This window comes from Macrobrachium rosenbergii, chromosome 54, assembly GCF_040412425.1.
Source record: "Macrobrachium rosenbergii isolate ZJJX-2024 chromosome 54, ASM4041242v1, whole genome shotgun sequence".
Lineage (NCBI taxonomy): Eukaryota > Metazoa > Arthropoda > Malacostraca > Decapoda > Palaemonidae > Macrobrachium > Macrobrachium rosenbergii.
Genome location: NC_089794.1, coordinates 43,466,079 through 43,488,898, shown reverse-complemented (window position 1 = coordinate 43,488,898; position 22,820 = coordinate 43,466,079). Strand labels below are relative to the sequence as shown.

The window sequence follows — 22,820 nt, the reverse complement described above, 5'->3', positions numbered from 1 at the left end:
ATAGGTAGTAGGTAACCTAGGATAAAAGGAATTAGAAATAAAAATTAACAAGCATTTCTTTGAACATATTCCCAAATAACAACACTAATAATCGCTGGGCTGAATTAGCTCACTGGATATAAACACAATGGCCCTATATTTGATTCTTTTAAAAAGCTTTTCCAATTTCATTTTAACTATATACAGTACTCTGTATGAAAACGTTATTTTATTTTACTACTTAAGTTATTGTATTTTAATGTTATATACATTTATTTCAATCAATTAACAGTTACTTAATATACTATACTATACTCTGTATTAATCAATTTTCACTCACTGAACTTTGTATTATTCATTTGTTTTAACTAATAAAAAGTTATTTCATACTGGCAACTAAGAACAACTACCAGACGATAGGGACTTTTTATAGAATCTTTTTCAATTTTCTTTCATTCAAACTGAAGTAAATTGTTTTTATTTATTGTGTCGTTATATTTTTGTGTCTTTTATCGATCTGATAAATTATGTACACTAGTCATTAATTTTCAAAACAACAACTGCACCAAGCACAACGGCCAAGTTCAAAAATACTAAGTACAATCATTATTAATGGATTAGCTATTGAAGGTATAATGTAAAAGAACTTTGCCTTTTAACACTTCATAAAAATAATCATATCAAATACACTGATGAAGTTACAATACATTAGAACTTCAAAAGATGTTTTTAGACTAGGTTCGCCTAGCCTAAAGATGCATAGCCTCAGGTGTACCAAACAACCTACTGGAAGCCTATCCAGTAATTACTTTAAACTACTACTACTTCTTTCACCTTATTAATCCCACTCTATAGCAGGGTTAGCCAATAATTATTCTAAACTACAAAGTCATAAATGCATTTAAAGTGCTAGAAAACACTTTTATCATTTTGTAGCAAGAATTATAAGGTCAAATTAGCTGATTGGATACAAACACCTGTTGAGTATGAAACTAACTGCTCTAAATTGTTTTATTTCACTTGAATTTCCATGCACTTTAGTTTTCCATGTTTATTTTGTTCAGTAACAAGTTTTTGGATATATGACAAATAGTGATGTACAGGTAACAGACCACACATCTGATTTATTCTATAAAACTTTTTTGAAAGCATTCAACTTTTAGTTATGGTATATATATTCTATTGGTTTATTTTCTTTAATACATTATTTCCTTGAATAAAAATTTTGTTCCACTTATCTTTCTAATTACTGTACCACATTTTCAAAAACTGTCAATAAAACCATCTGGCAATCCAAAATTTGTTCACAATTCTAAAACTGGGATGAAAAGGGTCTAGATTAGCAGGGTTTTACCAACAGGATCATACATTTTTTTTGTGAAAACAACAAGAAAAAACTAAATCAAAGCTTACTTCTTCAGCCTCCAACCTTGCAAAAATATATTTCTTTCTAAAACTTCCTCTCCTGGAATCCCTCATGGGAAGGATACTTACCCCTTGACCGATACTATTTTACAAGAGTTCCCTGTCTCAACCTCCTCTGATTGGCCACAGCAATATTACATTTCCAAGAAAAAAGTTAACTTGATCCAGCAGGGAAAAGGGTTTTTTTTTCAAGCAATTTCATATATGAGCTATACTGCTCTTCATTACCAGTAACTAGCTAGTACTCATTAGTGGCTGGCTTTACAAAAATTCTCATACTCAAAATGAAAAAGTATGAAAAAGGAAAATTTCAGTGAAATATATTTTCTAAACCAAATCATATCAAAATAATATAGCAAATACTGTAACACATCACAGTAAAATGCAATCATCTGAAGATAGATGAAACAATCACCTCTTTGCAGTAACTGCCTTCTAATAAGACCAAATTCAAATTTAAGTATATTCAATACAAAATTACAATTTTTTAAAAATTAAAAGCTCCTTTTCCTTTGCACATAAATGCTGTAATAAGTAATCACACATCATTAAATCACTCAAATCATGTGACCTCCCACAGATGCTTTCATTGTATGTCCCACCAATCACAGTAGGTACTATGCAAGACTTACCAAATGTAAACCATACAGAGTACTACTGAACTTAAAAGTGGCAACCAGCAGCTAAGTAGGATTCTTCTTTAATTTCCAGGCATTGTTTATCTTTTGTAAGCCGAGTAACCCCACTAAACCTACCTTATTGTGAATATGCACATTATATTTGCATAAAGCATGATGAAAATGGTATTAAAAATATGTGTATGTAATTTATTAAAAAATAATAAATGTTACAAACAAATATACTGTACAGTAAACCCCCCATATTTGCGTTCTCACAATTCACGGACTCACGTATTCATGGATTTCTCTGTGGAACATATCTACCCATTATTCGCAGAAAATTCGCCCATTCGCGGTATTTTTCACTGAGAAATATTCACTAATTACTGTATTTTCATATAATTTTCATGAATAATTGCACTTTTTGTGATAAAACTGTTAAAATACTCAGGTATAAGCATTTTTACAGGGTTTTTCATGTGTTTAAACTATCAAATGGGCAGTTCTAAGCGTTTTTAGAGGGATTTTAAGTATTCGCGGATTTTAGCTATTCGCGGGGGGATGCAGTACGCATCCCCCATGAATACAGGGGGTTCACTGTACTTCATAGTACAGTACAGCAAATTAACCACCTCTCATCGTATTTAATCGACATGAATAACAATCACGGTTTAAAAATTGTAGGTGCCTGACATATCATTGTTGGCTGTGTACCTTAACTATTTTTTATGGAAATTCTGCAATTTCACTACAGGTTTTTTGCACTGTCAATTTCATCTCTGCAATCAAAAGTTCAATTCTGATTAGAAAATGTTAATCCCCTACAAGAACCATGGGTCTATGTGGGGTACATTACTTGGGTCTAGATACTTTGAAGTATACCGAGTAAATCAGTAGACTTACAAGAGGCTACAAATAACATACAGTTCACAGAGGAATCTTACTTTCTACAGTACTTACAACAAGACTAAAATCTTACATAGTAGGTAACCCCTAAAAGCTAGAAAGAAAATTCAACAACTAAAACTTACCTTCTCTGGCACCTGAATCTTGATATCTGCATTAGGGATTTTCTGAGGAGATTCCCATTCGATGTTCTCTAAATTTCTACTGGAATCTGAATTTTCACTCATTCTGCTTCTGACTGAGCCATATCCAACATCCTGTGGATGTGATGTGAATTATAAACTTCATCTACAGTGTTTCTAAATGGAAATTACTTTTATCACCTAAACTCATCACTTGTTCAGATATTTTAAAATTTTGCCATTATACTACATTAAAAGAAAGTTATTCTCCCTTTAATATCTAAAGCACTATGACTTGCTTCTCTGATCTACATAATCTGCAAGAATTAATCTAAAAATTACATCAAAATTCATGTATTGTTTACAGATTTTTCAAGCAGTTTTCAGCACACAACATATAAAACATATTACTGTACTGTATTTGCTTACCAGCAAATTTCTGTATCCTTCAATAACAAAAATTAAACTCCTTAATAACAGTTCCAGTACTAAAAGTATTCCTACCAATTCACAATTAACTAGTTTGCAAAATAAAACTTACAGAATTCCATTCCTGGGATAGCATTCAAAAATAAACAAGTAATCATGAAAACCTTATTCAAGACAAATGCAAGATGCTTTTTATAAACTCATAAACTTGTTAAACGTTCACTGCTGGGTCATTCCATATCAATTTTTCCACAGAAGAGAATAAAAAAAAAAAAAGGTGGCTGCTAAAGAGTACCAAGACAGGCTCTTATAATAACAAGAACACATAACCTGTACACAATATTCTCCAGTAAATTCTTTACCTGTACATTCCATATAACATGAAAATGTATTTGCGCTAGTATTAAAACAAATTCAAAACTAATCCATGATCTTAAAATGCAAGATACTTTTACAAAATTTACAAATGCATTACAGGTTTACAATCTCTTATCCGAAATTCTAAAAACCAAAAAGCTTTAAAAACCGAAATATGCTTTAAAAACCGAAATATTTTTTCTGGAGAAAAGTAATAATTTGCAAAAGTTATATAGTACAACTATATTTATAATAACGATTTAAATTAATTTTGTTTTGCTTGCTGTATCCGATTACAGCAATGTATATTGCATGTATTATTATTGTATCATTACTGTACAGTATTACAGAATATAAACGTTGTCATCGTACGCCATTTGCATTTGATACTGTCTACTTCCTCAAAATCTCAGCTGAGTACTACAGACATCTTCACTGCCATCAGTTGCTAGAAGAAATATAATTTGGAGATATATTTTCTTGTAATTAAAAAAGTTGGGTTTAATACATGCACATTACTTGACTGTATAAGCAGTAAGTGTGATATCGCCAGTTCAAGACATCTCTTTCGCCTTCCCGTTATTCATTTTATTCAGCCTCAGCTATAACCTGCAGCTTTGATTTACTGGTATTCTTTCTTAGGATCTCCTTAGCGTGAAGGATGAATAAGAATGTATTTTATTTTTACTTAAGGAAGACAACTTTAACACAACTATTAATAAACACTCGACAGTTACGGTAAATGACATTCGCAATAAGCTGTTTCTCAATTCGGTTGTTTATGTCAGTACAGGTTTACTGTATAATTGCTTCATCTGGAGTTCTAAAAACTGGAAATTTTTAGTGGATGATGCTGCATCATTATAAGTAGAGAGACTATTGCCTGGTTAGGCTGCTACGCTGACAGATATCCATTTGCAAAATCTGAATAATAGTTGTAGTACAGCACAGTATTGAGAATAATAACAATTTTACGGTATCTAATCTACTGCACGTATTAATAGCATATTACTATCGTATTACAAGTTATGAACAGAGCGATCATGTACCATTTGCATTCTGGTTTTGTTTACATTCTTAAAACAATCAGCTGACTGCATTTTTGTAACATCATCACAGTCTTTAGTTGCCGAATGGAACTTAATTCAGAGATACGTTCTTTCATAAATTATCAAAGCTGGGTTTAAAAATTGTACATGTGATTTTGCCAGTTTCAGACGTTGCTTTTGCCTCCATAACATTTTGGAGTCTGCTCCATAATTTGTTTCTTCAGCCTCAGCTATAATACCTGCTGCTTAAAGCTAGCGGCATACTTTCCCAACACCTTCTTCACCATTGCATGATGGATGAATAAAAAAAAGTATTTTATTTTTATTTATGGAATTACATTGAAAATGAACAAGTTTTTAACAAGATAACTGTAACGCAACTCTTAATAAAAGCGTTAGTTATGGCAACTAACATTGGCAAATCCGTCATTAGATCTTAAATACTACTGAGGCTAGAGGGCTGCAAATTGGTGTGGTGATCATCCACCTTCCAATCATCAGACATGCAAAATTGCAGCCCTGTAGCCTCAGTAGTTTTTATTAGTTTTCTGAAAAGAAAACTATAACTGTTTGTCAGTTCTGTTATGTCAATATTTGCTGTTGTTTATGTCAATATTTGCTGTTGTTTATTCCAATGCCTTGCATGTAGTACCAAGTGGCTGATAACTGTAATAAATACAGTGGACCCCACTTATTTGTGGTTCAGCAATCGCGGATTTTTCTGTGACGAATTTTTCAATAAATTGTGGAAAATTCAGTAATTCACGGATGTTTTCATTGAAAAATATTTAGTGACTACTGTATTTTCATGTTATTTTTATGACTACATTTTCTATCATAAAAATGTTTTTAGTTACAAAAATAACATAAAAATAGGCAGCTATAGGCATTTTTAGAGGGGTATTCGGTGTTTCAGCTATTAAAATACACAGTTATAAGCGTTTTTAGAGGGGTTCCAATATATCGTGGATTTTCGGTATTCGTGGTGGGTTGTGGTACCCAACCCCAACAAATACGTGGGTCCACTGTAGTAATGAATTTTACATAAGCCACAAATTTGGTAAGCCTGGTTGAATGTATGATGAACTTTAGTTCACAGGCCTATTAACTAGTTAAAAGCTAACTTACATAAGCCTTACTGCTGAAATCTTGTATATCCTGCATATTAAGCACATCTACATGTAGTGAAACGAATTGCATCTCTCACTATTCTGTATATCATATTATATGTACTAAAATCATTTTTTCGGACAATATTTTAAGGATCACATGATACACAAGATCTGATATGTGATTATACTGTATACATAAATTACGGTTCTTTTTTATGCTGCGTATTTTTTAATAGTTTTACGGAATGTTACTGCTGAAAATGAAATATAATTGCACATTTAGGAGCGACCTTTAGTTCCAAAATCTGAAAAATCCAAAAACCAAAGCACAGCTTGCCCCGAGGGTTTCAGATAAGGGATTGTGAAACTGTAATAATAATAATAATAATAATAATAATAATAATAATAATAATAATAATAATAATAATAATAATAATAATAATAATAATAATTAATAATAATAATAATAATAATAATAATAATAATAATAATAATAATAATAAAATAAGGCAAAGTAACAAGGACTGAAGGGATAAAGCTACCAGACAGGAATAGCATCAAACACATAGTTGAGACAGGATACAAACACCTAGGAATAATAGGAGAGGATAGAAAACACCAAGAGATGAAGGACATGATCAGGAAAGAATATATGCAGAGATTTAAGGCAATACTCAAGTCAAAACTCAACACCGGAAACATGATAAAAGCCATAAACACATGGGCAGTAACAGTAATCAGATACAGCACAGGAGTAGTGGATTGGAGGAAGGCTGAACGGAACTCCGCAGCATAGACCAGAAAACTAGAAAACACATGACAATATGTAAAGCACTACACCCAAAAGCAAATAGACACGGACTATACAAAACACGAAAGGACTGTGTCAACACCGAGAGCAGAGCACTGGGGCAATATCTGAAAACCAGTGAAGACGAGTGGCTAAGGAGTGCATGGGAAGAATGACTGATAAAAGTAGACGAAGACCCAAAAATATACAGAGAAAGGAGAATGAAAAATATAGAACAGAGGAATGGCACAATAAACCAATGCACAGACAGTACATGATACAGACAAAAGAACCGGCCAGCAATGAAACATAGCAATGAAACATGGCAATGACTACAGAGAGGAGAACTCAAGAAGAAAACAGAAGGAATGCTAACAGGGGCACAAGATCAGGCCCTAAGAACCAGGTATGTCCAAAGAACAATAGATGGAAATAACATCTCACCCATATACAGGAAGTGCAATGTGAAAGACGAGACCATAAACCACATAGCAAGTGAATGTCCGGCGCTTGTACAGAACCAGTACAAAAAGAGGCATGATTCAGTAGCAAAAGCCTTCCACTGGAGCCTGTGCAAGAAACACCAGCTAGCTTCAGCAATAAGTGGTACGAACACCAACCTGAGCAAGTGATAGAAAACAATCAGGCAAAGATCTTCTGAGACTATGGTATCAGAACAGATAGGGCGATATGTGCCAAATAGACAAGACATGACGTTGATTAACAAAATCAAGAAGAAAGTATCATTCATTGATGTGGCAATACTATGGGGCACCAGAGTAGATGAGAGAGAAAGAAAAAATTGATAAGTATCAAGACCTGAAAATCGAAATAAATAGGATATGGAATATGCCAGTGGAAACTGTACCCATAATCACAGGAACACTAGGCATGATCCCAAGATCCCTGAACAGGAATCTGGAAAGACTAGATGCCGAAGTAGCTTCAGGACTCATGCAGAAAAGTATGCTACTAGAAACAGCGCACAACGTGAAAAAAGTGATGGACTCCTAAGGAGGCAAGATGCAACCCAGAACACCACACTATAAAAACCACCCAGTCGAATAGGATGACTGTGATAGACCAAAAAAAAAAAAATAATAATAATATACTGTAGAAGCTTTTCAGTGCAGGGCAACCAGCTAATCATAAAAAATAAACTCAAAATAAAGACCATATTGTTTCACAGTTTACAAACAAATTGAGAACATGAGAAAGGACTTGGTAATAAACAAATTTATTGTATGTAAGGAAACATACGTGATTACCGAGATTAATTTTGTCTGAACAGAAACACTTAAGAATCAAACAAATGTACAAAGGATAAAGCATTGAAAATTAATTCCATTTTTCATCTTCATAAACCATGAGAAATTGAAAATTTAAAAAAACAGGCATGGACTTTCAATGAAATTTCTTAAGTTCAAAAGGAAAAGCTATAAATCATATTTTTGGCATGCAAAAGGGGGTTTAGTACCAAAACACACTTAAAAAATTACATCCTATAAATGGTAATAATGAAATAACATTGCACAATTAGTGAACACACTTCACCAATTTATTAAGCAAAAGGTTAAAGCAATGTTAAATAGCATTCTTAAGGATTAAAAAGCAATCCTTGAAAGAAGTATAGTAAAGAAGTATAATTTGCTAAAAGCTTAAAGCTGAAGGAACATGAACAAAATATTATTGGAATACATAGGAAAGCATATATAGTACAAGAAGAATGTCCTTCATTAATCCCTTGAAAATCCATGGTACAAGAAGAATATCCTTCATTAATCCCTTGAAAATCCAAACCTTATTAGGTATGATACTCCATTCAGTGGCTATGGCTTAAAATAGTAAATAATAATCAAAGAAGGGTCTTAAAAATATTAAAATAAACCTACTTATAACAATAGCTAACAACATTCAAGAAGAAAGAGATACTAAAACCAAGTCATGGGGTCTACACCAACAAAGGCGAGATGACAAATTTATTAAATTAATTTGTATTTTTCATAACTGACAAACCTGAGGTCTTAACATTATGATAAACTTCTAGCGCCAGCTGGAATCTAATAAAATCAATAAAATTGTATATGCAAGGGACTAGTGGCATCTGTCCTCAGTCAAGAGTCATGTGGGACCACCCACACCCAAGCAGTACTCTGTGACTTCATCAGTTATTCTTCCAACCTAGGTTAAGCTGTCAGAAGGGTGGTTACAGGTGGGCCTTAAATGTTAAGACCTCAGGTTTGTTAGTTATGAAAAATACAAATTAATTAATATATTTGTCATTTGTTCATCTACAAAACAAACCTTCAGTTTTAACATTAGGATAGACTTACTCTTGGCGGGAGGTAAGTAAATTAACCGACTGGAGTTTTGCCACACCTGGTCATTCTTTTGAACAAGAGAATTCTAAGAGACATGACCTTTATCTCTGAACCTCAGATATATGTATATCTTGGGTTCAGACTTCTGGGTTTCAATACAATGTCACAATTCATTGCATGTGTGGAAGACAAGAAGCAATTTGTTCTCATAACACACCAACGTAGCCATTTATGTAGGTTTGTTATCATTCCTCTCTCTCCTTGCTAAAAAGAGCAATGTATTGCTACTGAGAGGTACCCTACATTAATGATCACTCTAACAGTATGGCCACCGCACTCACCTGTATCATGTCAGTTCCAGTTCATGACAGAACCCTCTTCTTACCACCCGCAGGTAAAAAAGAAAGAAAGAAGAGAAGAAAACTGACCAGTCATCTCATTCATTTCACTTTCATACTATCATCTTAGACTATGTACAAACTGACCCGCCAGGGGCACTGGATGAGCTACACAACCTGCTGAGCAGCCACCACCGGACCCAAGGAAAAAGTATCCAAGGACCTATGGGCAACTTCCTTCAAGTAGAAGGAAGTGAAAGTGGTTTGGCAACGCCAGAAACCAGCTTTCAGAATTCTATGAAGACATATTCTTCTTAAATGTCAATGAGAAGCTTAGACCTCTAACGTCATGCGCTCTTGCCTGCGCGACATTGTCTGAAGCTTCTGATGCAGGTGAATAGGCATTCATGATCATTTCTCGTAGCCAAAACAAGATTGTATTCTTGGACACTTCTTTCTTGACCCAGCCTGTGCTAACAAAAAGTCTGCGACAACCTGGTCTGAGATGTTGAGTACTTTTTAGATAAGCATGCAGCGCCCTGACAGGTCACAACATTTCGTCAGGGTCATTGCCAACAAAGTTCCCAAAGAAGGTATAGAAAAGGAGACAAATCTTTCATCATGGACTGAAGGATTTTGAGTCTTCGCAACGAATTCTGGAATAAATTAGAAGGCTAAAGATTTCCAACCCCCGGTGTGTTTGACGTCATAAGACAGGCCATGGAGTTTGCCTACCATCTTTGCTGATGCTAGGGTCAGCAAGAAAACTGCCTTGAGGGTCAAGTTTCTATTTGTAGCCTGTCACAACAGTTCATAGGGGCTCGAGTAAGACTAGTTAAAACCAAAGCCAAATCCCAACTAGAAAGTTTGAGTTCTCTAGGGGAACAAGACTGCTCGAAGTTCTTAATCAACATAAATGTTTCCCAAGATGTACACATATCTGCATCTTTCATACACAGAACTAGCACTAGAGCAGCACTATGGCCCTTTATGTCAGACACAGAAAGATGTTTTTCTGCTCTGAGAAAGACTAGAAAATCAGCTACATATTTGTCTACAGCACCAATCACAGTAGACAAACCATTTTCTCTGGTACACAGATGTTGAAGACCTCCTGATATATCCTGACATCTGAAACACTGCTCCCCAAGAAAAGCCTCTTGCTCGCAGGGGATACTTGATAGTCTCCACCCAAGAAGAGATAGGGACTGTAACGACTGATGGTACCTCTCCACATGAGGTTGACAAAGTAGATTGTGCCAGGGAGGTAACTCTCTTGAAACTTCTGACAGCAGAGACAGCAGGTCAGGGAACCATTCTGCCTGCAGCCAAAGAGGAGCCTACCTATGTCATCTTGAGATTCTGGGACCTCATTCCTCTCTTCAGGACCTGGCGAATCAGACAAAATCGAGAGAAAGCATATTAGTCCAAATTGTCCCACAGATGTTGAAGGGCATCCTCTGACTTCCAGTTTTGCGTTGTACCTTGTCAAGAAGAGATCTATCACAGGCCTCCCCCACAGAGACCACTCCATTCCCAGAACCTGTTCCTGACGGCTTAACTTGTCTGCTACCATATTCCCTTTTCCTGGAATGTATTTGGCCCTGATCTCCACTGAATTGTCTATAGCCCACTGATGCAGTTGGACCGTCATAACATGAAGATGTTGAGAAACTAGCGCCCCACCCCCGCTTGTTTGCATATGCCACTACCATAGTGTTCTCTGACATCAAAACTACGGCGTGACCCATCACCCTCTCCTGAAACTCCTGCAATGCTAGCAACGCTGCCTTCAGCTCCAACACATTAACGTGGGGTTGTTTGTCCTGATGACTCCATACTCCCGAAATTAGAAGGCCCTCTAGATGAGCACCCCAACCTTCGGCTGACCCATCCGAGAATAACAGAAGATCCAGAGAGGGCACATGGAGAGAGAATCCTACTGTCAAACTGTTGTCATCCAACCATCACAGCAAGTCTTTCCTATCTCCGCAGACAAAAGAACTTTCACGTGAGGGTGATTTGTTGCTGGAGACCACTCCTTCAGTCTCCACTGTAGCGACCGCATTTGTAGACGTTCATGAGGAATGAATTTCTCTAGAGAAGTTAGTACTGTAGTCCCAGAACTGCTTACTACTGCTTTGCTGGTTGTGTTTTCTCAGACCGAAAGGACACAATCACATTCTTGCAGTTCTCTATTCTCTGATCAGATGGAAAAACTCTCGCTTGTGCTGCGTCTATAATCATGCCCAGATACAAAATCCTTTGACTGGGGACCAGATTCGATTTCTCCCAATTTATCACAATGCCTAGGATGTGACAAAACTGAAGCAGCCAATCTCTGTCCTGAAGTAACTTCTCCCGGGATTTTGCCAGGGCCAGCCAATCATCCAGTTATCTTATCAGTCTGATCCCTTGGGCATGCGCCCATGTCGACACCAGCGTGAACACTCTTGTGAACACTTGAGATGTTGTCAGGCCAAATCATAGCACCTTGAGCTGAAACACCTGCTCTGCAAAACTGAACCGAAGAAATTTCCGTGATGAGTGATGGATTGGGATCTGGAAGTATGCATCCTTTAGATGTATGGTCAGCATATAGTCTCCTTCTCTGACTGCTGCCAAGGCTGTCCTTGGAGACTCCATTTTCAACCTCGTCTTTCTGACAAAAAGGTTCAACGTTGACAGGTCTATTACTACCCTCCAATTGCCATTGGCCTTTGGTACTAGGAAGATCCAGCTGTAAAAGCTCACCGAAGGATACTTGCTCTACTACTCCATTCTCCCTCATTTTCTTCACTTCTTCTTGCAAAATGAGATGTTTCTGAGATCCTGGATCATAAGAAAGGTGCGGTAGAGGGTGATCTGAAAGAGGTGGCGTGCAGTCGAATGGAAGTAGATAACCTATCCTCAGGACATCTACTAGCCATGGCTCTGCCCAGAATCTCTGCCACACAGCCCAATGGCTCGCTAGGCATCCCCCCACCGGTGGCACTAAGTGGGAAGAGGCACCCACTCTATTGTCTCATACGCCTGCCTCTGCCCCTATTTCCCCTTCCTCTTGCAGGTCGACTCTGAAAGGGTCTCTGTTGGGATGGTTTCTGCATTGAGGAAGCATGTTGAGTGGGTTTAGGGGCAGGAGTAGATTTTACCAACTTCTTTTGCAGAGCCTGTTGAGTCTGCTCACAACCGTAGACAGACTCATAGACTTACTGACAGCTTGCTGAACAAGCCTGTCATTAGTATCCGTACGATGTCTATCGATGGCAGCTTCCAACCTATCCTTAGGTAACAACAACTGGGACTCCAAAATATCCCCATTCTGGAGCGACAACAAAAAGTCCACATCCAACGAGCGGCTTGTCTTCGGTACGGCTGCATCCCTTCCCATTAAAATAATATTAGCCCATATGTTGGCACTCAGATTAGCCAAATATGAAATAGCTTTAGAACCAGGTTGAAGCAATCTGATTAAAGCTGTCTCATCTACTGAACTCCTTGCTGAATCTGAAGAGGCAATCTTAGCTACAGCTGTTGACCACAAATCTAACCAAGATGCCATCTGGAAGATAGAAGAGGCCATCAACTTTAATGCAGCGGCTCTCTGACACTTAAGGGAAGGAGACTCCATTCTGACTTGATCATCGTCAGACCCAGTCTCAAACGAACGACGTCTGGGTTGATCTGTCTACCCAACAGTGGAATAATGGGAGTCATATAATATCTCCAATGGTGTGAGAGAGGAGGAGGGAGCGACTTGAATGATCTATTCAACCATAAAGTTATCTTGCCCCAAAGTCCATGAGTTTACATGGAGCAGGACTGACTCCGTGTGACTCAAGCACAGCAATTCAAAGGACGTCTTAATATCTTTTTTAGGTCCTAAAAGTGCTTCATTCCTAGTAGGAGCTATCACTGAAGGAGTTTCAGTCCTCTTTGACAGACGAACCAGATCTATTAACTTTGCATAAGAGGAAAGAAGCTCCTGATTTTCCATGTCTTCCGTTTCATTAATTATGCTATCACCAGATGAGGAAGGCACCAGAATATCATGAATACTTGCTCTCGAAGCCAAAGCACCCTCATCATAAATGCATGTCCGTCTTCTCTTGGCCTAGTTGTGTCACGTTGACGTCCAAGGGGCGACGACTGCTGAATCCTTTCTCTTCTCTTCAACCATGACCACGAACATCCCCGTTCCCTTGGATCCGACTGATCTTGTGACGAATTATGTCCATATTTATCCATACTTCTATGGCCGAAAAGTATCGGGGGAGAACTAGGCACTTTCCTGGTAGATCTGGACCTTGAAAGCCTGATCAACAGCTGAACAACAACTTCACTGTCCAGCGACCTAGAAGGCAAACGTCCGTTGTCATCCACACACATGAATCCTCCACTTCCAGTACCCTAGATCTCTTGAGTGGAGCATTGTCATCTTTCCTCCTAACTTTGAACGGTCATACCGGAGACACAGGAACTTCATTGCGAATATTATTCGTCCATTGAGCCACCAAGGGCGACCTTCGAACACTTTTCGAAGACACTCCCACTACATCTGTGCCCATTCCTAAGACTGGAACTGATGAAACTTTCAGTCCTAAGTCTGTAGGTTTCCTAGGCTGAACAACCGTGGAAGAACCATGACCACCAACCTCCAAGACAGAGCCCAAGATCGAATCTTGAGTCTGCGTACACATAGGGATGTGGCAGTCCTGGCTCGAAGAAGAAAGAATTGTCCTTCTTTTCTTGGCACAAGGAACAGCCATGAAGTCCCTGATCCTTTAACGCCTAACTGGAGCACACACAGGTACAACGGACGAATCTGACGAAGCCAATGATGAGACACAAGAAGAAGATGACAACGACGACTTACGTTTTTCTCCTTGCATACCTTATTGAACGTCTCCTCTTACACATAATTTCTTCATCACCATTCCCGCTAACGAATCCATCAATGTAGAATTCGACGTCATCCCAGAAGATGTAGTTGTTGTTGTTATTGTCGGCACGGAAAGGATAGGCTTTGGCATCACCACAGCCGCCATGTTAGGTGACGTCACTGATGGACCTGGCTGTGACGTCACTGCACTTGTGCAAAACAAGTGAAGAGTCTGTTGGTACCATGCAGGCAATACCAAGGGAGCCTCAAAATGATGCAGAATTGGTACCATATGCATTCCAGAGGATGTTGTCATACTCGACCCCATATAATGGAGGCGGGGGGGGGGGGCACCCACAGAATGAGGGACTGGAGGGTAGCAGGAAGCCATGTAGTGACAACAGGCCATCCAAGGTTGGTATCCCCGATAGCCCTAGCAAGGACCACATGCCCACCATCCTCTGAGCATCGAGAGCAGGAGAATGAGACAAAGAAGGAGATACCCCCAAACTCCCCATAGGGATAGAAGAGGCATAATTAAGCATATAATTACCCGAAACCCCTCCAAATGCATCCCATGACGAATCTATGGATGAAAAGGAAGGGGAATGGGAAACTTCTATTACAGGAGGTGAAACAACTGGAACAGGCCTCTCTAAGGAAGGGACAGCATCACAAGGAGACTGAACAAAGGAAACTGAAGACAAATCCCCATCAATCCAAGATAGAGTCGTCTCCTTCCTCTTGTACTGACCCTTCCCATAAAACCTTTTCCATTGTTCCACTGACTAATCACGACTTACAGAACAAGCATTAGTTGCATTACACAAGTTCTCTCTGCATCTACTACACGTTGGATGAGGATCCACATTCACTGAAGAGAAACGAGAACAAGGAAAGCCACCAACAGCCAGACATTTCCTTTGCTGCTTATGAGATCCAGGAGATACACTCACAGGAGGGTTAAGAGGATCCATTATACCCAAGCACACGTCCACACATAGCAGAAATCCATACACTGAAACTCAGAAAGAAAGCAAAAACGGGCAAACCAAACCAGCTTTAGAGAGGAGAGAAAGAACAACACATCCTCTCTCAAAGGCGGTAAAAGAGTAACTGATTAAGTCAAGGAGTACTGCTTGGGTGTGGGTGGTCCCACATGACTCTTGACTAAGGACAGTAGTCCCTTGCATATACAATTTTATTGATTTTATCGGATTCCAGCTGGCACTAAAAGTTTATCCTGACGTTAAGTTTTCTATACCACCTTAATATGCCTGCTTTGAAAAAAAAAGTGTTATCCATTATCTGCATTTTGCAAGCATCCCAAAGGGATCTGGATAATCAAGGGATAATTATGTACTTCACTGTACAGTCTGACTTCTTAAAAAGTGAAATTACTGCAAAACACAAAACTTTTCCATTTGCTGGTATACATTATGTTCACTCCCTGAAAATTCGAAGAAGAAATCTTGAAACAGGCTTTGATGCAATGCAGGTAACAATGATATTAAGAAAAAATGTCTACAGTACAAAGACAACTGAAGTGTACTCACTTCATCACCCATCATGGAACTCAGATCCATGATATCATCTCTCACCAGTTCTGTGGGAGTGTCACTAGCTCCACTATTGCTTACATTGCTGGCACTTCTCTGTAAAACATAACTGGCATTAGAGAGAGACAAAAAAAAATCTTTTGAAAATTCAAAATGGATTTTCCTTCACTGATTTTCATACAACACTTGATTCTGAATGAAAATGAGTGTATTTTCTACATCAACTTTACTTACCTTATGGCTGCCACCTTTCACCTTAGCAAGTTGTTCCTCCAAAATATCATTCTTCTGCTCTAATCTATTGTACTCAGCTAATAGCCTTTGATAGGCTGCCTTCTCCTCTGAGCTTTCCATAATTATTTGTTGCTTCTCAGCTTCAAATTTTTTTCTAAGCAGTTCTGCAAAAATACCCATGAATGTCTCAGTTGAGGTAATTAGTATTCTAGGATATAACCCAAGCAAATCATTTCATTATCATCTCCTATTCCGAGAAAAGCATTTGATGAAGAGAGATCACACATACTGTACATGAGAATCATTAACTCTTGAAAATCAACACCTGCAAAAGGTGCTGGTGCACTAAATACTAATAAAAATTAAAATCAACACCTGCAAAAGGTGCTGGTGCATTGAATACTAATAAACATCAAGTATTTTCTTTCCCTAATAAAAATTTCTATCAGCCAGACACTCCCAAGAATTTGACATGTAAGGTACACAAATTTCCTTAATTTTACTTTTTTATACTGCAATCACTTGTTCAATGGAAATTTTTTAAGCTGTGGATTTTTTACTCATTTTATGAAATTCTCACCTTCGCCTTGTCTTAAGACCTCTTCTTTTTGTGCCTCATTCAGTTCCTCAGTAAGTCTTGCATTTTCCGTATTAAGCCTTTCCACCAACTCACGGTTGTCCTTCTCAGCCTGCTCTTTCTGGGTCAGGATATCCATTTTCTCACCTCTCTCAAACTGTAATGAACCATAATGTGTACAACAAACCGTAATAGTCTAATGATCATCAAATATTTTACTTGCACTTAGTACCAATGATGTAAAGCCATATCAAAGTTAAAATTTCAAATCGTATTTACCTCAACTTCTCCAGTGAGTTTTGTAACAAGGGCTTCAAGCTCTGTGACCCGATTAGTGGATCCCTTCAGTTGATTTTCTAGAGACTTCATTTCAACAACCTGTGATTTCAAAGTGGTAATCTCTTCCTTGTACACCTTAATATTGCTGTTTTCTTGTTTCTGGAAAAAGAAAAAAGTATTTAAATATGAGACTGCAAACACTATACAAACTCAAGCTTACTATAAATCAATTTTCGTTCCATTGCAAAAAACCACTGCAAGTTTCATTGTTTGCTGAAACCCAAGAAAGTTTGAAGCTGTAAATATGTGGCACAAATAATAAAATGAACTTTTTTTATATAATAATGAAAACTTGTGACAGTTAATATTCACCAACCTATTTAAATAAAAATGTCAAAACTTTGTTACTGTAGAAAAATTTGGTTAGTGCCACTACTGTACAAATCTCAAATAAATTCATGTTTGATTAAATATTGAAATTTCCAAGGAATATACTTGTGGCGTTCAATTTTCTCCCGAAATCTTGCAACCACAATAAAACAAGAACAAAAACTTTAAAAATTCCTCAACAAGACTATGCTCTTGGGTTTGACTTCAGCCTGGCATCACTGAAATCCTGACAACTATCAAAAAGTTCATTACGGCAACAATTACTCAAAAAATCTAAATACAGTACCACATATGTGTATCTTAAAATGACAGTCATGCACTCTTCTATTGTAAAGCATAGCTTCATCTGACCCCTTTCAAATGGTCATGTGGCTTAGCATCCATTACATCCCAAACAAATAATGCAAAGTCCCACATAAATAATGCAAAATTCTACATTATCATGGGACTTGTGATAAGTAAATCCTGCAAAACTGAAATATATATTTCAAGACTCCACCATTTATCCATACAAATGTCCACACAGTTTTTAACTCAGTGGTCTAGTTAGACTGCATTATAAGAATAATACTGTATACTGTAAAAATCACCATTAATTTCTAATTTCAAACAGCTCAAAAATATGTTACAAACCATCTCTGTGAGTTTCTGTTGTAAGGAGATAATCTTATTTTCCAATCCCTTGTTCAGCTTCTTCTGATGTTCAATAGATTTGGCTTCTATCTTGAGTTTCTTCAACATCCTTCTAGCCAAGAAGCACCTGACCAAACCTTGCAAGGTGATAAAACCTCTAACAGCCATCCTAAAGTGTTTGACAGCAAGATACTTCCGAATATGCTTCTGAATGACAATACACTGAAATAAAAAATACAAGTATCAACATATCAAAATGTAATGTATAAGTTCAATGCCATGTTTTAATTACTGTATCAGCAAGTTCATCCATATACAACAAAAATATCATTTAATCATTTTAATAAAATTTTATTTTCCTCATCTCAATATAAAGCCTTGATATCATTCATTATTATTTACGGCTCTGAACATTCTTACAGCACACTTACACTTATCATCATAAAACCCATGTTTCCTACATGATATTAAGAGTTGTACTAATTTGAATGTTTGAGGTAGTTTGCTTTGCCTATTTAATTCAATGACCAGCTGAGTACCGAATACCACTGGATGCAATAACAAGAAAGCGTAGACATCTTAAATGCTTAACACATTCTTTATAAACACGATAATTAAATTCTACATGAGAAAGCACTTTTCCCAAAAGTGGAAACTATGACACAAACATAAGAGTAATATATCCAAAAGAATTTCCCTTTTAATCTCCCCCTTATCTCTACTCTTATCCTGGAAAATAGCATTCTCTACTGGTCTATCTGTCACATCAAGATCCCCAAAGTTCATAAGCATTACCTTTAATCACTACATTTACTGAGTACAGCCCTTATCACTCCAGTACATCACCATCACTGCCTCCAACACAGTGTGACACAAGGGCCTCTGAAATTCGGCCACTAATGTCCCTGCTGTGCTTTATCTTCAACAAATCTCAACTTATCTCCAACTCTCTTTTATAGATCTCATCCAAATTGGTCTCATCTCATCATCTCATTCTTAAAAAACTATTTACATCCATATATAAAGTCATTTTCTATTTTGTACCTTTCCTAATCCATTTCACATTTTAAAATACTTTTTTCCTCTCTGCTGTCCTGAAATACTGGTTTCAATCCTCTTAAAGTATCTTTTTGTTTGTCATTTACTCTTAGTGTACCTCCTCTTACCACTTTACGCTTCTATCCTCTTCCCTTCCAATCTGCTTTTGGGCTCTCAATTTTCTCTTCAACTGTCCTTCATATATATTCACTCAACATCATCTCATTTTCCTCATATCCCTTTCTCAATCATCACATCACACAAATTTCTGCTACCTTTTGTATGTATTCTTCCAGAAGTTTCAGCCTTCTATTTCTTACTCTGCACTGAGTGACACTTCTTTACGCCACTTGACATCATCATTTCTCAGCTTCCATGTTTATTTCTTTTGACTATGTTTTTCCTTCCTTTGTTGACAACTAAGCACATACTGTTGGCATTTTCCACTGGGTACTGCATAGCAAAACAATCATTTTCTTTGATGCTGCATGTACTTTTTACCACAATAAAATCAATCTGAGATCTGTTTCCACTATTAAACAGTATGTCATCAGGAGCCCCTCTCTGGACCTCTCAAACACTGTGTTTAGCATCAGTAATTCTGATTTTGGCATGATACCAGTACCCTTCTCCCTCATGGTTTCCTCTCCAAAGTCATATTTTCCAACCACATCTTCAAAACCAGCTACATCAATTCTATGCACTATTTTACGTCCCCCGAACAGTGTAGTCTCTTTTGACTGTGGCAGTTCCATCAAGGCATTTGAAGACCTTTCTCAATTTTCTTTTACATTGCTAGGATTATCCAAATTGGGTGATGGCAATCCCACTTACATGTGTATATTAAGTACTTGTTTATAGATTTACTCAACCCATTCTGAGATCACACGAGTGATGATACAATATTTACTAATATTTTAATTTCTATTATTTTATTTATTTTTCCCACCCCTATCACTCTTTTTTTATTTCATTTTTGACCAGGACAGCAACTCCAATTTCTCTTGACTTGCCTTGATTATATCAGAATATCAGAATTAATATTTTGTTGTCTCACTACAGACTGCTTTTGTTCCTATATCTTTATACCAAAATTACTTTACACAACAAGTTTATATTTCTTGCCAGCACTGTTAACACCTTCCTACTTTTTCCTACCACAGTTCCATATTCACTGTGCTCACTTTCACTGAGGTTGATTAAAATTCTATTTATATCTTGAACTGATACTAATATTCCACAAATAATAATTTCAAAAGTTTGCTTTCACTGCATAAAAATTTTAAAGCAACTTTGATTTTTGTACTGGCTTGAAAAATTTACAAATAAAATGAAAATTCCCTGAAATAAACTGGCTGATCCAAGTGAATCTTACACTTAATACATATAAGTAAAGAAAATAATTTTACTACCCTGGACTTCCATATGGAGAGCCTGTAATGTCTTGAAAAATGTATGTAACTATCTGACGACTTTCTATTTGAATATTACTCAACACCATTAGCCTAACAGTTTTCTACAAAACTTACCGCTCTAACACGTCGCATGTGTTCGAAGCGCTGCCGTGCCCAAGTACCACGTGCACGAGACTGCAACCTAATAACAGTGTACTTAAGTCGTTGATAGCGAACTCTTTTGAGCCATCCACGCATACATGCCTGAATTTTAATAGCTGCTGCAGTCTGACGCATATGGTGGACACGTCTGCAATAAAAGATTAACAGTGATCCCTTGAGTAACATTTCTTATCAAGTAGCAGTAAGATTTTACAATACATACTATATATAGAAAAAAACAACAGTTTGGCACAACACACCCAATTTGAACTACAGGCAGTCCTCGCTTATTGGCGGCATCAGTTAAAGGCGTCCTGGTTTTACAGTCCTTGGTAATGACATCATCCACCAGATTTTCAGTGACAGGAAGCGATTTTCGGCATCAGCAAGCGGTTTATCGGCATCGGTAAGTGGTTTATCAGCATCAGAAAGCAGTTTATCCGAATCGGTAAGGGGTTTATCAGCACCGATAAGCGTTTATTGGGGCTTACAACAATGTAAATGCCATTTATTACCATAACTATCAGCGATTTTTGGTCGGTTAGCAGCACTCGGCCTGGAACCTAACACCCGCCATTAACCGGGGACTGCCTGTAACTGGTTATAAATTATAAGAAATAAAATTCTCATCAACATACCTCCTGGCCACCATGCCTCTGGAGTACCTCTGAATAGTCATTGCTGCACTTCGCATAGTTCTATAACGTTTGCGAACAATAAACATACGAACATTCTTCTGAATCATAACACCACAAGCACACAGTTTGTCTGCTCGTAACTTCTCCATGTATGCAACCTGTCCTGCTCTGAAGAAGATTTTAGTGCGTCCAAACTTGAATTTATCTTCATCCTGTAAATACACACAAAAACATAAATTTCAGTTATAATAAATATTGCTATAATTACATTTATTTCATATTTCCAAATAAAAGTATTCTAACATGTAAACATGAAGCAAATCAAGCAATATCAAATTTGAAATTAATGGTAGAATATCAGTTATTAAGAACTTTCCCTTGGATATTATAAAAAATAATAAGTCATGATACCTACACTGATCATGTTGCTTATAATCTTTTGACAAGTAACCCGTACATCATTCCTTTGTATGTCTCTTGAGTTGCACAGCACTCGATACCGACAAAGAAATTCATTATAAGTCCACCTGAAAGTAATTAAAATTTTAGTCAATATATTCAAAGATAATATATTCCCAAAACTTCTGTAATCCATACAGTCTGTTTTCAATTCTTACTGTGATCATCATATAATGTAGAGATATATCAGAACAAAGTTTAACTAAAAACTATTTATATTTGTTCATTAAATATTTTAGCTTGCACACTCCTCACAATAATTTTATAGATTTGAGTGCAATTTATGATGAATGACTTTGCATAAAACCTTCCCTATAAAAACATAGTTTGTTATCACAAATCCAATCATCATATAATAGTCCCAATGTTGCAACTATCTAGCAGAAACAAAGTAGACGAGCATAAGAAGGAAGACGTCGACGCCAGAAGTCCATCAGAAGAAAAGAAAACAAGGAGCTGGTAAGGGCAGGTTCTAAAGAAAGGCTTCCTGGCTTAATGATTTGTAATGAAAGGATCTGCAGTGGTAGAAAACTCATGGATGTCTGCTACACAGCAGAAATGCACCCCAAGAACAGCACAATAAAAACACACCTGTGTACTCTCAAGGCCAGATCACTATACAGTGAGTCACAATAGACTTAAAAGATCACAGACAATCACACACTAAATCATCAAATAACAGAGAAAGGTACAGAGCAGGGCATGATGAGTCAGTTACTCTGGCAAATAAGAACCCATGTTTAACATGTTCATTTCATCACCTGCTATGTCAAACGCATTTATCTTTTTGGATTTGGACAAAACTGATTAGCAGCTTCCAATAAGTTCAAGTCCATTCAGTTGCAGTGCCAGTGTAATAATAATAATAATAATAATAATAATAATAATAATAATAATAATAATAATAATAATAATAATAATAATAATAATATGGGTGCCGTGCTGAGTGGTTTAGCTCATTGATGGACTGGTCAAGCAACATTGGGGCTGGTCAGTCGTTGGATGGGTGACCGCTCCACTCTCTGTTGATTCCTTAATTTTCTCAGTCTACTTAGCTGTAAATGAGTTCCTATTCTCGATGGGGTAGGGTCCAGCTATGATTTAAAAAGCAAAACTCAGCAATGATG

The 22,820-nt window shown here is 37.0% G+C and overlaps 1 protein-coding gene across 13 annotated transcripts in view; it reads right to left on the bottom strand.

Moving 5' to 3' along the window:
• didum (dilute class unconventional myosin) overlaps positions 1–22,820 on the bottom strand; it is a 323,000-nt gene that overhangs the window by 148,804 nt on the left and 151,376 nt on the right. For all 13 annotated transcript variants that reach the window (XM_067098124.1, XM_067098121.1, XM_067098117.1 and 10 more), the window contains 9 exons: positions 21,650–21,761; positions 21,235–21,446; positions 20,570–20,744; positions 18,003–18,224; positions 16,980–17,138; positions 16,704–16,857; positions 16,124–16,287; positions 15,887–15,985; positions 3,056–3,187 (listed from right to left, as the gene is read on the bottom strand). In XM_067098124.1, coding sequence (XP_066954225.1) covers positions 3,056–3,187; positions 15,887–15,985; positions 16,124–16,287; positions 16,704–16,857; positions 16,980–17,138; positions 18,003–18,224; positions 20,570–20,744; positions 21,235–21,446; positions 21,650–21,761 — 1,429 coding nt within the window. The remainder of the gene's footprint in view (positions 1–3,055; positions 3,188–15,886; positions 15,986–16,123; positions 16,288–16,703; positions 16,858–16,979; positions 17,139–18,002; positions 18,225–20,569; positions 20,745–21,234; positions 21,447–21,649; positions 21,762–22,820) is intronic.